The 17,368-nt window shown below is 42.6% G+C and overlaps 1 protein-coding gene and 1 pseudogene across 1 annotated transcript in view; both read left to right on the forward strand.

Annotated features, from left to right (window-relative positions):
* The first annotated feature begins 799 nt into the window (after nucleotides 1-799).
* LOC141192393 (uncharacterized) overlaps nucleotides 800-17,368 on the forward strand; it is a 240,367-nt gene continuing 223,798 nt past the window's right edge. The window contains exons 1-5 of the mRNA XM_073661913.1: nucleotides 800-921; nucleotides 6,486-6,633; nucleotides 6,763-6,942; nucleotides 7,026-7,149; nucleotides 7,233-7,321. Coding sequence (XP_073518014.1) covers nucleotides 6,556-6,633; nucleotides 6,763-6,942; nucleotides 7,026-7,149; nucleotides 7,233-7,321 — 471 coding nt within the window. The 5' untranslated portion in view covers nucleotides 800-921; nucleotides 6,486-6,555. The remainder of the gene's footprint in view (nucleotides 922-6,485; nucleotides 6,634-6,762; nucleotides 6,943-7,025; nucleotides 7,150-7,232; nucleotides 7,322-17,368) is intronic.
* The window catches only part of LOC141192345 (uncharacterized), a 68,802-nt pseudogene continuing 58,910 nt past the window's right edge, over nucleotides 7,477-17,368 (forward strand).

Genomic DNA, 17,368 nt, shown 5'->3' on the forward strand with positions numbered 1-17,368 from the left:
ATGGTTGAGGAGGTAAAGGTGGCTGGGACCCTAGGAGGCAGCGATCATGCTATTATAGAATTTTGGATAACTAGAGGAGGAAGACATGTGAAGACTCAAACTTCAAGGTTAGATTTTAGAAAGGCAGATTTTAAGAGACTCAGAAAGAGAATAGGAGGGATCCAATGGCTGGATGTCCTTAAGGACAAAAATGTCCAGGAAGGATGGGAAATTTTTAAAAATGAGATTCTCAAAGCACAATCGTTAACAATCCCGAAAAGTAGGAAGAATGGGAAGCATTTAAGGAAACCAGGATGGATGAACACAGAACTTAAACACATGCTAAAAAGAAAGAAAGAAATGTTTATTAAATGGAAAGAGGGAGGCATATCTAAAGAAGATTATAATGCAGTCTGCAGATCCTGCAGGGCACGTATCAGGTTAGCTAAAGCTGACAATGAATTAAGGCTGGCAAGAGATGTCAAAAGCAATAAAAAAGGATTTTGGGGGTATGTCAAAAGTAAAAGAAAAGTCAAAGATGCTATAGGATTTTTACAGGATGAAAATGGAGAAATGGTAAGAGAGGATGTTGAGAAGGCCGAACTTTTTAATTCCTATTTTGCATCTGTTTTCTCTCAGAAAGAAAATGTAACATCAACTGATCTTCACTGTCCTTTTAAAGGAATAGAGGAATCCAAGTTATCAGTAAACAGAAAGATTGTGAGGGAATATTTAGCTAACATAAATGAGTTCAAGTCTCCAGGTCCAGATGAATTACACCCCAGAGTACTGAAGGAGATTGTAGAAGAAATTTTAGAACCACTCTCCATAATCTTTGAAAATTCTTGGAGAACAGGAGAAGTCCCAGAAGACTGGAGAAGAGCAAATGTTGTTCCTATCTTCAAAAAGGGGAAGAAGGTGGACCCAGGGAACTATAGGCCGGTGAGTCTGACTTCTATACCAGGAAAGATCTTTGAACAAATTATTAAACAACATGTATGTAAGTACATGGATAAGAATGAAGTGATTAACCAGAGTCAGCATGGGTTTGTAACTAACAAGTCATGTCAGACTAACTTAATTTCCTTCTATGACAGAATCACTGACTGGGTGGATCAGGGAAATGCTGTAGATATAGTATATCTTGACTTCAGCAAAGCATTTGACAAAGTATCTCACATCATCCTTATTGAAAAAATGACCAAGTATGCAATGGACCAGGCAACTGTTAGGTGGATTCATAACTGGCTTAGTGATCGGACTCAAAGGGTGGTTGTAAATGGCTTCACATCCAGCTGGATGAATGTCTCAAGTGGGGTACCACAGGGCTCCGTCCTGGGACCTGTATTGTTCAACATCTTTATCAATGATTTAGATGAAGGAATTGAGGGTAAACTGATTAAATTTGCTGATGACACAAAGCTAGGAGGGATAGCTAATACTAGAGAAGAGAGAGAAAGGATTCAAAAAGACCTAAATAAACTGGAGCAGTGGGCAGCAACCAACAGAATGGTTTTTAACAGGGAAAAATGCAAAGTACTACATCTGGGCAATAAAAATGAAAAAAGCATATACAGAATGGGAGGAATAGAGCTAAGCAACAGTACATGTGAAAAAGACTTAGGTATACTAATAGATCATAGACTGAACATGAGTCAACAGTGTGATGCAGCAGCAAAAAAGGCAAATACAATTCTGGGATGCATTAACAGAAGCATACAGTCTAGATCACGTGAAGTCATTATCGGTCTTTACTCCTCTTTGGTCAGACCTCATCTGGAATACTGTGTACAGTTTTGGGCACCACATTTTAAAAAAGACATCGACAAACTGGAGCAAGTTCAGAGAAGAGCGACCAGAATGGTGACTGGTCTGCAAACCATGTCCTATGAGGAACGGTTGCAGGATTTGGGAATGTTTAGCTTGCAAAAAAGAAGACTGAGAGGAGACTTAATAGCTGTCTACAAATATGTCAAGGGCTGTCACATTGTAGAAGGATCATCTTTATTCTCATTTGCACAAGGAAAGACTAGAAGCAATGGGATGAAACTAAATGGGAGGAGACACAGATTAGATATTAGAAAAAACTTTTTGACAGTTAGGGTGATTAATGAGCGGAACAGGCTGCCACGAGAGGTGGTGAGTTCCCCTTCAATGGACGTCTTCAAACAGAGGCTGGACAGACATCTGTCTGAGATGATCTAGTGAATCCTGCTTTGAGCAGGGGGTTGGACCAGATGACCCAGGAGGTCCCTTCCAACTCTACCATTCTATGATTCTATGATTCTATGTATGCACGACCAAGAGGATTGTGGGGGGGGCATTTGGGCGAAATACGCCATGGCCGGGACACCTCATTAGTGAGACACATGAACAGTGTACATTGAGGTGAAACCAGAGACATCTCCTTTTGCATCATTGAGGTGGTTAAACCCAATGTGAGAGGAGGTGATCTCATTAGATGTATCCTCAAAATGGAAAGTGAGTGGATTTCCAGACTGGATTCACAAGCTCCAAAGGAACTCAGTGAGCAAATTTCCACCAACGTCACATTGCACCACAGACTGTCCAGGAGTTGGCGGATGCTTTAGTCCAGGTCTGGGAGGAGATCCCACAGCAGACCATCCACAACCTCATCAGGAGCATGCCCAGGCGTTGTAGGGAGGTCAAACAGGCACGTGGAGGCCACACACAATACTGAGCCTCATTTTGACTTGTTTTAACGACATATCAAAGTTGGATCAGCCTGTAGTGTGTTTTTCCACTTTAATTTTGGGGGTGGCTCCAAATCCAGGCCTCCATTGGTTAATAAATTTGATTTCATTGATGATTTTTGTGTGATTTTGTTGTCAGCACATTCAACTTTGTACAGAACAAAGTATTCAATGAGAATATTTCATTCATTCAGATCTAGGAAGTGTTATTTGAGTTTTCCCTTTATTTTTTTGAGCAGTGTATTTTGATGTTGCCCACGAGCAGATTCAATCAGGGGACCAACCAATTTCCATAGCAATTCTCTTGAATGCTCTACAATAATGGGCAAAGGCACAAGGGGACTTCGAAAGTGAGATGTGGGGGCGGTTAACTGGCGTGTAGGGCAAGACTTGCAATACTTACATCCGGGCCAATAGAACCTCTGCACAATCTATTCCTGCGTTTTTTCCACTCCCAGATATCTCCCCAAGACATGTCAATGGGCCATGTCCAACACCTTCTGTCTATAGGGGCCTGGCACTATTAACTGCTCCACTCGCTCCTCCCTCACTTTCTTGACCCGGTACGACTCCCCACTCATCATAAAATGGGGAAACCTTGTGTCAACCCCCAGCTCCTGTGTAACCCCATTTATAACAGTGACATTATTAAAGGCTTCCTTCAGAGTTGGGTCCCTATGTTGGGCAAACCCAAAATTCTCACTGGTCACCCCTAACTCCGGAATGGCAAACTCGGGGGGCACTACCTCCTTATCCCCAATAAGGACACAAATGGGAAACCTGTCTGACTCTGGGTGTGGTGATACCTCCTCAGGGTTAACTGGTTTCTTATCTGAGCCAGCGAACTTAGAACTCTTCCCCCACACATCCCAAAACAAACAAAAGTCCCAGCCTATAGTAAAAGGGTGCAACAAGTCCTGAACGACGCCAACCTCGTGGGACTCAGTACCGTGAGCCATTTCAATGTCTACTCTGGCCATGGGCTAGTCCTTAGCATTACCATGAATGCACCGATCGCCAACTTTTTTTCCCCGGGATCATTTGAAGAGGAAGGGTGGCCATCATAAGGGTCACCAGACTCCCGGATTCTAGCAGTGCCGTTACCTCCTGTCTGTTCACCTTCACAACACATGCTTGTGGCCCCTCGCTGGGTTGACATTTCACACTGCAGGTCGGATAAGCTTAATATGAACAATGGCGTCCTATGCTACAGTCCATCGGCTCAGCGGACAATGGGCGGCTATATGGCCTGGGCCGTGGCACCTCCAGTAAACAACATCACCTGTAGGGACCTTAGGCACCACCTCCCCCGCCCCTTTGGACCTTGGATGGCCCACCCCCTTTTGAGTCTCCGCCCCCTGTTGGGAACCCCAGTATGGAGTGGGCTGCCTTCCCAAGGAACCTTCAACCCCCTGGTATCTCTTGACCAGTCCAACCAGGTCATCCGCATTCCAGGGATCACCCTGGGCAACCCAAGCCTGTATGGGCCTTGGCAGGGAGTGCACAAACCGGTCCATCACCACCCGCTCTACCATCTGCGCAGGTGTAGGGGAATCCGGTACCAGCAACTTCTGGACCAGGTGCAACAGGTCAAACATTTGGAAGCTAAGTGGTTTGTCCCGGTGATTACCCCAGCGGTGAACCCACTGCGCCCTGATAGTCATTGTCACCCCCAAGTAGGCGAGAATCTCAGTTTTTAGCTTGCCATACCCTTTGGCGTCCTGCAAAGCTAAATCATAGTACACCTTCTGGGGCTCTCCCGTCAAGTATGGCGCCAATACCTCAGCCCACTGCTCTGGCGCAAGTTTCTCCCTCTCAGCTACCCTTTCAAACACCGTTAGCAAGGCCTGAACGTCATCCACCAAGGTCATTTTCTGCAATGCCCGTTGTGACATGCAGAAGTAGTGCTGTTGCAGAGTGTGACATGCAGAAGTAGTGCTGTTGCTTTAAAAGCATTCAGCAACTATTAGCAGTAACACAAGCACATGAGACAGGAAGTGTTGTGCTCCAGAAGCATCCAGCAACTAGAGGGGTTAACACAGTTACAGGAGTACAGTGTCCATTTTAGGACATGATCAGATATCAAAATTAAACATCATAATGATGTCAGTTTGAGGCTAAATACCCTGTCTGACAAGTGTTTCTGAAAAGTGATTTTGATAAGTGACTTTTACAACTGTAGTAATAATAATAATAATAAAAAAAAAAGTCACTGTTCGCTGATGGGACTTGAACCTAAAATTCTGTATCAAGACACCAGTGCACTAACCACTGAGCTATTAACTCAGTTGAAGAAACCTAGGAGTTCCATCTGGTTATATGCTTTTCAGTGCAAATCTGATTGAAACTCATTGGGACTTATGCACAGGCTGCAAGCAAGACAAATTCAAATGATGTTTGATTTTGATGTGTGAGTCTGATGTGTGACTTTCTTCAAACATCAGAATCAGAATCACAATGACTTTTAGTCACCCTGAGTATTTTCATGGTTGATCTCATAAGATAAGAAAAGCTGCTAGTTACTATCACTTGCCTGGATAGCTCAATGGTAAGGCATCAGCCTCTGAAACTAAAGTGTCACAGTTCAAATCCCAATAGAAATATTATTATTTTTTTAACTATCCCTATTTAGCACACAAACTACAGGGGTGTTTTACTTTTAATATCTGACATTTTGATTGTCATCCTGACGTGTTAAGAGTTTCAGACACGCTGTGTATTTGCATGGTAAATTACATAGCCAAAGTAAATTGGGAGGTACTAATTTACTACATATCTATTTCCAAGTGACTGTTCATTTGCATCATTTCTTAAAGGGGTCTAATGATAACATTTCTTTGTCATTTTTCTTTCCATCCACCCAAGAACTGGCTGCAAACTCCCAATTTACTTTTGCTATGTAATTATTATAATTATATATCACTACCTAAATAATCAAATAATAAACCTACAGTTTAATGGTAAGGCATCTGTGTCACATAGTTTTGGTTAGAAAGGATAATAGTAATAATAATAATAATTAATAATAAAAAGTTCAGTGTCCCTACAGGTTTTTCTTGGCTTATGAGATTAACCATGATAATGCTTAGTAATTGTGATTCTTATTCTGATGTGTGAGAAAAGTCAGATATCAAAGCCAAGCATCAGTCCCAGACCCGAGCAACGAGCCCAATGTAAGTCTATGGGAAACTCGAGCATTTTTCAGGCGGCTCCCCCTGGCGGTCTGTTTTTGATCAAAAATAGCATGAAAGCTATCACACCATGGCAAGGTGAACCCATTTGGGATAGTCCTACTCTGTATAATATTAAAAACCTTACCCTGTGTCAAAGCCTCAAACTTCTGTGTGTGAATCAAACATGAGATCTAACGTGATAGAAGATTACAGTCCAGGGAAGATGGGAAGCATTCATATAGACGACCGGTGGAGATGTAGTCAGTGAAGCACTCTGGCTAAATATGTTTCTAGAGCCATAGTAGAAGATGAATGTCGTCCTCATGAAGTAGTTATTTCTCATGTTACGTGTAATGAATATCTCCTGCAGTATTGCTAATGCCGATTCCAGTGTCGGTAAATAAGACGAGAATTAGCAATAAGGAAGATGAGTCTATGAGAAACGTGTTCAGCTGCAGACTCCAAGGAAGAAACTGCTTGTTGTCTGTGGCCTAAAATATATAGGCTTTATTACTAGATGTAAAGCAGAAAACTAAATACTGTAAAATAATATATCTCCTCATATGTTTCCCTTTATTATCTCCAGTAATTGTATTCGGCTCATCATCTTCTCATTCAGGTCCATACAATATCGGATCCTCTCAGTGAAGATCTATTAAAGAGAATTTTCCTGATTTTACCCATCAAAGATGGATTTGGACAGAGACAAGATGACGGAGAGGATATTACACTTCACCCTAGAGATCCTCTTCCGGCTTACTGGAGAGGTGAGAGATTCTGATGACGTCACATTACATCATTCTTATCTATGGGAATAACAGATGGACAGAACTGGAGAGGTGAGGACTCTGGAAATGTCTGTAGTGAGATTTATTAATGTGTCTCTCCATAACCAGAATTACACAGTAGTGAAGAAAACCTCTAGTGAGCGCTGTCAGATCCATGTGTCTGAGGGATGGGAAAGACCCCTGAGCCCATTCACAGGGCCTCCATCTCAAGCCATGATACATGAGGACATCAATGAGCAGAAGATCCTAGAACTCACCTACAAATTGATTGAGCTGCTAACTGGAGAGGTGACACTGCTGGGAATACTGGGAAATTATACAGTAACACAATGAAAGGATCGGGGGGATGACTGTATCATTGTATGTGTCAGGTTCCTATAAGGTGTCAGGATGTCGCCGTCTATTTTTCCATGGAGGAGTGGGAGTATTTAGAAGGACACAAAGATTTGTACAAAGACGTCATGATGGAGGTTCCCCAGCCCCTCACATCACCAGGTAATAGACAGGACTAAATACACACGGCCTATAATTATCTGTATGTAAAGAATGAATTCAGTCCCTGTATGTGTTTCCTACAGATCTATCCAGTAAGAGGACAACACCAGAGAGATGTCCCCGTCCTCTTCTTCCACAGGACTGTAAACAAGAAGATCCCAATGTTCCTCAGGTAGATGGAGAGAAGGTGTCATGAGATCTCCCCTATGATGTGTAGACGGCTGTGAAGGTCTTGTGTTCAGTCTTGTTTTATCCACCAGTATTATGTGTTTTCTATTTGTGTAATGAGAACGGTGGAGATGGCAGGATTACAGCCGATCATAGATGTGACTTCTCATCTGTTTGTGACTTACAATATTTGTTTCAGGGTGAAGATCTGACCCATATTAATACTACAGAGACATATGTAAGGGGTGATGAGCGGTGTAAAGAGGAGATTCCTACATATGACTACCCAGGTGAGTAGTAACCACTAAATGCTGAGAAGTCACAGATTCTTCTCAGTCACCGGCTGTGGCTGCTTTATCGGTGGTGTAGTCCGGCCGTATTACAATTGTGTGATCACCATTTTGCCTCTAGACCACAACATTCTCTTCCACCCAAAACTGTTCAAATGATTTTGGGCATTGAAACCCTTTTCCATAGAACTTACAACCTGGAGGATCCACCTACTCCGTGTGATTAGGAGACGTTACCTGCCCAGATCTGTAAACCACAAAGCCAGAAAATTACTTGAAGAAAAATATTATGATGGGCCTGTAAGAGAAAGCGGAGGGTAATGATGCTGTTGGCTTCCTAGAACCCTGATATCTTATTGGATGAATCTACCTTCTCTCCCTTCTGTGCTGCTGAATGTGCTCTTATGGGCTCTACAAGACCAGGTCTAGTCTTTCTGGCCAAACTTCACTTTTATGATCAACAACATTAAATGTGCAGTGAGGGCCAAGTGTGAATTTCTGTCCAATAACAGCAGAGTTTCCCTTTATCCTGACTTTTCAATTTCTTTTAAAACCGACTAATTTCAAACAGGATTGTGATAAACTAAACAAAAAACATTACACCTGTGCCATGATATATCTCTAAGCTAAATTTAAGACACCTCAGCTCTGCATTATTATAAAAAGTTCTCTTTGAATGTGTAATATTTCTTCTTGAAACTCATCTGATAGAAAATATTGTCCCTTACGATAGTTTAGATTGCCAAGAGCCACCGAGCCCCAGACTCCAATTACCCCAGAGAGGTTTCACCACTAGTTACTCATTTATTACTGATGGAGACTGTTGAGTTTGATCGTTTCAGTAGATGTTATAGTCTATACTCACAGTTTTTGACTATAGTAGTTAGTGCCCAAAATACTCTGATTTAACCCCTTCCTGCAGACAGTTTTGTGTTCCTATCTGGGCCCATTTTTCAAATCTGACGTGTGTCACTTTATGTGGTGATAATTTTGGAATTCTTCACAAAGGATAATAGGAAACAAATGGATCTTACAAATAATATTCCAACTTCTCTTGGATCTGACAATCCCCTATATACGGTTGTACACTACTGTCTGGGCACATGGAAGGTTAAGAAAGGAAGGTGCTCCATTTAGCTATTTGAATGCAGATCTTGCTGGGATAGTGTGCAGACACAATGTATTGGGGACACTGTTCGTTGTCACCTGGCAGCTCAAAAGATGGCCACCACGAACAGGCTTAGCGCTATCTACTCCATTATCCAGATCCCAGGGTTTGCCTTTAACCCCTCTACATGGATTTGTACTTAGAGAGAGACCCCCTAAGCTTGGGCCACAGTGTTACCTAATGTTCTGTGGTGTGAGATGCCAAGAAGAATAGTCAGATAGTCGGGTCAGAACCAGGAGAGCAGAGAAAATACAAAATCACACAAAAGTAGTCCGTAAACGGGCCGAGGTCACAGCAGGAAGCAAATACACAAGCCGGGAGCTGAGCACAGAGGACTGAACCAGAGGAGAACAAGGCTGTATCTGGCAGCTTCCGGCAATATGCTTCCAGCTTTAGTAGGGTGCGGTGCTTTCCAGTTGGCTGAAGCAAGGAAGCAGATTACTCCAGCTGGACAGCACACACACCCATATTGCCAGACTGGATAGTACTACAGGTCCCAGGCACCCTAATCTTAGTGGCTGGACAGAGCCTGGGCCGCCCAGAGCTTCTAGTTCTGACGTCTCCTCCATCACCAGCGCCGCCTGCAGGATGAATAAGGCGGCTCCTGGTGACAGAAGCAGACGTCGCAGGAGCAGATCCCAGAGGAGATGGGACACACCATTTGCAGAAGCCCTAATGTGACCAAATTGCAGAAAACCAGAGCAGTAGAAATCCCCATAAAGTGACTCCATTTTGGAAATTATAACCCTCAGTGAAATAATCTATAGGAGTAGTGACTATTTTGACTCCACAGGCACTTTCCAGAAATTAGCACGCAGTGGATGTTGGAGAGTGAAAATTACAAATATATAATTTCATTACCCAACACATAGTGCCCAGATTGTGCTCCAGGAGACACACACCGTAAATTAAGTGGGTTCTTCTCACTATAGTAATGCCAAATACATGGCTGCTAAATGTGGTTTGGGCGCACTGCATGCCTCCGAAGCGAGGGGGAGATTTGACTTTGGGAGCGTGGATATTGCTGGATTGGTTTATGGAAGCCATGTTGCTTTTCAATAGCCTTTGAGCCACTAATAATGTGGAAACCTCTGGTTTTCCACTGACAGATGATGGACATGAGTGGGGACTTGTTTTTTGTGAGATGAGTAGAAGTTTTTATTGGTATTATTTCACCTACATAATATTGTTTGGTGGCTTTTTATTCCATATTTGGGAGGCAGAATTAACAAACAGTTGAACACCTCGCTCTACTGGTTCATCCTATGAGGTTTTCTATTAGACTGTGAACTGTTATTGTCTTGGTGAATAATGACGGCTAACATAGGTCAAAATTTAAAAAAAATCACAGAAAAAGATACATCCTTACTAACACCAAATCATATAACAAATGCACTAGCAGGATGCCGCAGACCCCCATGATAAAGGTGGGGGCAGCGCAGGTGCAAAATACTGGTGGAGCAACCACTCACAATCGTACCAATTCATGGATGGGGTGGTTGCCTAGTATTAAAGATGCAAACAGATATGTTACGGCTGTTGGTATTCATTTGATCAAGGAAGGGGGATGTTAAATGAGGTAGTGAGGGGGGGTAAAAGAACAGAATTTACTTTGATTGGTGCAGACTGTGTATTATTACAATACCATAATCTTGATGATCAGACACACGTGTGGGTACAGAGGGGGACATGTGACAGTTCATCTTTAATCATTAAAACATGGTTAAGCAGATTAATGTAGTATCCTGGAATATTAGAGGTATGGGAGATCACAACAAAAGATTTGCGGCACTTAAATATCTTAAGGAATATCGGGAGTCGATAATCTGTCTGCAAGAAACGCATTGCAATACGGAGGCCGCTGCGGCACTGAGCAAGCTTTGGAAGGGGCCGGCCTATCACTCTATACATAGTACATACTCTAGAGGGGTTAGTGTATTGATTCATCCGAATTTGCCCTTTGAATGTGAGGGAAGTATTTGTGACAGAGAGGGTAGGTATGTGTGTCTAGTGTGCAGAGTGGCTGGGCTTAGAATTTGCCTAATTGCTCTGTATGTTCCTCCACCTTTCTCTATACAGACTCTACGACAACTATTCCCGTGGATAACGGAATTTGCTACTATACCCCTGTTGGTTATCGGTGATTTTGATATGTATCTACACGCTGAGCTTGATAAGTGTGGGGGGAGGGGCTGCTCGGGAGACATCGTTGGCAGGGGTCCTACAGGGAGTCAATATGGTGGATGTGTGGCGGGTTCGTTTCCCTAGTGTTAAACAGTGTTCGTGTTATTCGGCATCCTATTCCTCTCTGTCCAGAATTGACCTGGCTCTGGGAAATAGTCATCTGGTCCCTCTAGTCACTAAAGTAGAATACTGCACAAGATTGTTATCTGATCATTCTCCATTATTGGTTGTTCTGGGGGTAGATCCTGGCATCATAAACAGAAGGGCATTGTGGAGGTTTGGTCCTTGCTGGCTGGACGTATTCGGGGAACAGTTAGATTTAGAAGGTAAATTGGCTCATTTCTTTAGAGACAATATAGGCTCTGCTCCTTTAAATACGGTATGGGAAGCCATGAAGGCGTTCTTAAGGGGGATCCTGATTAAGGAAATTTCCGTGATCAAATCCAAAAACAGGGCTCGTACTCAGGAGTTGCGGAGGGAAGTAGACATACTGGAACAGGGGTATGTTGAGTCTCCAATCGTGGAGAATGGGGAACGCTGGACGCGGGCACAGGCTACACTAAATGACCATATATTGAAACAAGCAGAACGTAGACGATTCTTTCTTAGACAGCGGTTTTGTGTGGAGGGAGAAAGTGCAATGCACCTGCTAGCCACTATAGCTAGGGCCCAAGCTGGGGCTCCTATGATTACAGCTGTCAGGGATACTAAGGGTGTGGTAATTAATGATTCAAAGGCTATAATGGAAGAATTTTTTCGGTTCTATAGACAATTATATGCGTCCAAACTGACTAAGGCGCAAAGGGACATAGATCTATACCTTCATGATATGCAAATACCAAGTCTGACAGATAGCCAGAGAGAGCAACTAGATGCACCAATCACCCTGGAGGAGATGCAGGAAGCTTTAAAAGCTTTTCAAAATAACAAAGCCCCTGGTGCTGATGGGATCCCCGCGGAAATTTATAAGGAGGCTGGGGGGGTTTTACTTCCCAGGTTACAGGAAGTGTTTAAGGAAGCGAGGGAGGGGGGGGTTTTGCCGACTTCAATGAGGGAGGCTAACATAGTTCTTTTTCCAAAACCTGGAAAGGATGCCCTAAACCCCGAATCATATAGGCCAATATCCTTACTCTCGGTAGATGTTAAAATTTTAGCTAAGGTCTTGGCTACCAGATTGGTGGCGGTTATTACACATCTGGTTGCAGAAGACCAAACTGGGTTTATACCGGCCAAGTCGACGGCAATTAACTTGCCTCGGCTGTTTCTTAATCTACAAATGCAGTCACAAAATAAGGGTGGTAGGGCAGTACTATCACTTGATGCCGCTAAGGCTTTTGATAGTGTCGAATGGGAGTATTTATGGGCTGTTTTGCGAAAAATGGGGTTCGGTACTGGGTTTCGGGCCTGGGTACGGCTTCTATATAACAATCCGCTAGCTCGGATTAGAATTAATGGTAGTCTTTCTGGTAGCATCGAAATGGGCAGGGGCACGCGTCAAGGCTGCCCGTTGTCTCCCCTACTGTTCGCCCTGGCTGTGGAGCCGTTGGCTGTTGAGCTTCGTTCCAGCAGTGAAATTCAGGGTTTCCGCTACAAAACACTGGAGGAGCGGATGGCCCTATACGCTGACGACCTTCTGTTGTTTTTGGGTGACACGGAGCAATCTCTGACGACAGCTATGAATTTAATAAGGGAGTTTGGAGATCATTCCGGCTTACGGATTAATTGGGACAAATCAGTTCTTATGCCGGTTGATGGTTTGTCTCAGAATACTAGGGTAGGGAGTACTTGCTTGAAAGTGGCGCGAGAATTTAAATATCTTGGAGTTAGAGTGACCTCATCTATCGGAGATTATATTTCTTTAAATTTACTTGAACTGCTTACTAAATTTCAACAAAAGGCCAATACTTGGAGCAAACTTCCCCTATCAATGGTAGGTCGAACTAACTTAATTAAAATGGTGTTAATGCCCCAATTATTATATATCCTTCATAATTCACTGGTTTGGATCCCCATGAGAATATTTTATAAATTTCAGGCACTGTTTCGGGAATTGATCTGGAAAAAAGGGGTGGCCAGAATCAGCTTGGATACACTTCAAAGGCCCAAAGATCAGGGGGGACTAGCCGCACCTAATCCATGGATATATTTTCTAGCTTCTCAAATGCAACAGCTCTGGTTAATCCAGGGGAACCTAGATAAACTGATACGTCTATTATCACACAATCTGCCAATTACCTCCTTTCTAGAAACAGGAATCTCGGGGTGGGATGCTAGGAGACACCTCCCGACCCTAACACTTATGGGGAAAACGTGGCAGAAAATAAAATTGTTGTTGGGAATAAAAGACTTTACTCCTTTTACTCTGCTGTAGCATAATGCGGGCCTTCCAGAGATCCATAAACTGAAAGGATTTGGAATATGGGGAAAATTGGGAATAACTAATGTGGCGCAAATATTAGAGATGGAAATATTTAAATCGTTCCAACAGATAAAAGAAGAATATTGTATTCCACAAACTAGTTTTTACTTTTATCTCCAATTGAGGCACGCATGGTTTGTACAGCTGTGACATATGCAGAGTAAAATCCAACATCATATACTGTTTAATACGCTACTATGCCATAGAGGTGGGAAGGGATTGATTTCCAGAATTTACGGGATACTTATGCAGCAATTTCAGTGGGACAGACCCTTAAATGTTAAGGAGAGGTGGGAACGCGACATTGGTACTATATCCTCAGAGGAGTTGGAAGATGTGGTGGAGAGTGTTCCGATTCTATCTACATGTGAGGCACATAGACTTTCACAGTTGTACTTATTACATAGGGTATATAGAACCCCCAAATTTCTACAGCGCATTGGGGCAAGGAATGACAGTACGTGACCAAAATGTGGAGAGGAAGGAGCAGATCTTATGCATATGATGTGGTTGTGTAGGAGGGTCGCTGTATTCTGGAATGAGTGTGTGCAATACATTAATGATGTGTTTGAGTGTAATTTACCCCTATATTCTAAAGTGTGTGTATTAGGCCTTGTAGAAATAATAGGATGTGAAGAGGATGAAATAATAGCTGTTAAGAGGACTCTATACCAGGTCAGAAAGCTTATAGCCGCACATTGGTTGGATCCCTCCCCTCTCAGGCTCCAGGAATTTTAGGATAGAATGCGTCTTTTATTGAGATTAGAAGAGGGAGTGTACAAAAAGCGGAAGGCTATACGTAAATGTGATAAAATCTGGGGTAAATGGAATATGTTTCATGGTTATCATATTATGTCTATTTTAAATATCACTTGAATTTAAAATGTTGTGGTCTCTCATGTTCTGTATAACTAATTACTGATTATTAGATACTAAGCTCTGTACCCATGGATCAAACTAGTAATGCTTTAACAGTCGGATAAGCTATATGATGGTATACGGTTTGCAACAAAATTAGTTTTTTGCCATATGGTTCTTGGGGCTGTTATGGGTGGGGGGAAGGGGAACGGGTGGGTCTTGAGAGGCACTGCTAGTTTAGTGATGCCTCACTGTTGTTTATGTATAATGTTATAAAAAGTCTTTTAATAAAAAATATCTGATTTAAAAAAAAAAAAAAGATGCACACAGATGAAGCTTGCATAGGACTCCAGTCACACAGGTAGGTGTGATGCCCAGTGTCTGGCTTAGAATAGTGATGATGCCCATACTATTAGATCAGGAGGGCTGCCCAGCACTATATAAGTGCACCCCACATGGACAGACCAGACACCCCAGTACACCCAACCAACACTAAAATGCTAAAGCATTTGTTATCTGATTTGGTGTTAGTAAGGCTGAGTTCACACGATGCGTTTTTCATGCGTTTCCGCGGCGTTTTTGCAGTTGCGTAAACGCCGCGGAAATGCATGAAAAACGCATGGTAGAAGGGCAGCAATGTTCCCCAATTGAAATCCGCATGTGCTGTGCCCATGATGTGGATTTTTCCGCAGCGTAAACGCTGCGGTCAAAAATCCGCAGCATGTCAATTAATTTTGCGGAAACGCTGCTCTTTTGCCGCCATTGACTTGCATTAGACCGCATGGAATCCGCATCACTGTATATGTTGATGCGCTTTTCATGCGGTCTAATGTGCGGATGGTACCCGGGTGTGGATGAGGGGACTCGCATCCAGAACCAGGTACCATTAAAAAAAAAAGAATAAAATAAAAAATATATGTATTCTCACCTTCTGACGGCCCGCGCTGCATCCTGCTGTCTTCCCGGGCACTTCGCGGTTGAATGAAGGACCTTCGCTGACGTCAGAGTCATGTGACGGGTCACGTGACGCTGACGTCGGAAGGTCCTAAAGTCTTCACTGCCGGCAGCCGGGACCGATGAAGCAGGACACCGGGGGCCATCAGAGGGTAAAGTATAGATTTATTTTTTATTTTTTGACATTCACACACTATATAAATCCATGCCGGTTGCATGGATTTATATAGTGTAAAGTTGACAAGCACTTTCCAAGTGATGCTAAAATCGCTTGGGAAGCGCTTGTCAACCCGCCTGCGGAAATGAAAGTGAAGACCGCTTCATTTCCGCATGTCCCTGGCAGGAAACCGCATGTACAATCCGCATGCGTTTTTTCCTGCCAGAGAGATGCTGAAACGCTCAGGAAAAAATCCTGAGCATTTCTGCATCGTGTGCACATACCCTAAGGCTGATTTTTCTGCGATGTTTTCTTGGTAAATAATGATACTTTTACATAAAGTACATTTTTACGTAGAGTTTAATTAGAAATATTCAACAATATAAATTTTAAGGATATGCTATTCATAAATAATAATTGGTTTTCTTCTTGGCAGATGACTGTACCAGGAGATCAGAGGGACAGCTGACATCTTCAATTTTTAAATCAGATGATCTTGAGATCCCACAGGATACAATTGAAGTGAATGCCATTACTCCAGATATACCATCATCCCTTCACAGCAAAGATCTGTCATCTGATCCTATGAAACAGGTCCTGTCTTCTGATTCATTACCGACTACTAAGGAAAATCAAAGTCACAAAATGAGCTTTAAAAAAGAAATTGCTCCTAAAGCAAAGAAGCCATTTTCATGTTCAGAATGTGGAAATAGTTTTTTCCTTGAAAAGTCTTTTCTTAAACATCAAAACATTCACACATCAGAGAATAGATTTTTTTTGTTTCAAGTGTGGGAAATTTTTTAACCAGAAATCAAATTTTGTTAATCACCAGAGAAGTCACACAGAGGAGAAGCCTTTTTTCTGTTCAGACATGAGAACTAACGTGATAGAAGATTACAGTCCGGGGAAGACGGGAAACATTCATATAGACGGCCGGTGGAGATGTAGTCAGTGACGGACTCTGGCTAAATATGTTTCAAGAGCCGTAGTAGAAGATGAAGATGTTGTTCTCATGAAGTAGTTATTTCTCATGTCACGTGTAATGAATATCTCCTGCAGTATTGCTAATGCTGATTCCAGTGTCCGTAAATCAGACGAGAATTAGCAATAAGGAAGATGAGTCTATGAGAAACGTGTTCAGCTGCAGACTCCAAGGAAGAAACTGCTTGTTTGTGGCCTAAAATATATAGGTTTTATTACTAGATGTAAAGCAGAAAACTAAATACTGTAAAATAATAAATCTCCTCATATGTTTCCCTTATTATCTCCAGTAATTGTATTATTACACAGGATTTTTATGATGTTACATAGGCTCATCATCTTCTCATTCAGGTCCCTACAATATCAGATCCTCTCAGTGAAGATCTTGTATTTAAGAGAATTTTCCTTATGGAACCATCAAAGATGGATATGGACAGGGACAAAATAGCGGAGAGGATATTACACCTCACCCTAGAGATCCTCTTCCGGCTTACTGGAGAGGTGAGAGATTCTGATGACGTCACATTACATCATTCTTATCTATGGGAATAACAGATGGACAGAACTGGAGTGGTGAGGACTCTGGAAATTTCTGTAGTGAGATTTATTTATATGTCTTTCCATAACCAGGATTACATATTAGTGAAGACCTCTAGTGAGTGCTGTCAGGACCCTGTGTCTGAGGGATGGGAAAGACCCCTGAGCCCAATCACAGGGCCTCAATCTCACCCCTTCATACATGATGACATCAATGACCGGAAGATCGTAGAACTGACCTACAAGATGATTGAGCTGCTGACTGGAGAGGTGACACTGCTGGGAATGCTGGGACATTATACAGTAACGCTATTAAATGATTGGGGGATGACTGTATCATTGTATGTGTCAGGTTCCTCTAAGATGTCAGGATGTCACTGTCTATTTTTCCATGGAGGAGTGGGAGTATTTAGAAGGACACAAAGATTTGTACAAAGACGTCATGATGGAGGTTCCCCAGCCCCTCACATCACCAGGTAATAGACAGGACTAAATACACACGG

Source organism: Phyllobates terribilis, unplaced genomic scaffold, assembly GCF_046119375.1.
Source record: "Phyllobates terribilis strain yellow unplaced genomic scaffold, ASM4611937v1 Scaffold_60__1_contigs__length_8166268, whole genome shotgun sequence".
Classification (NCBI taxonomy): Eukaryota; Metazoa; Chordata; class Amphibia; order Anura; family Dendrobatidae; genus Phyllobates; species Phyllobates terribilis.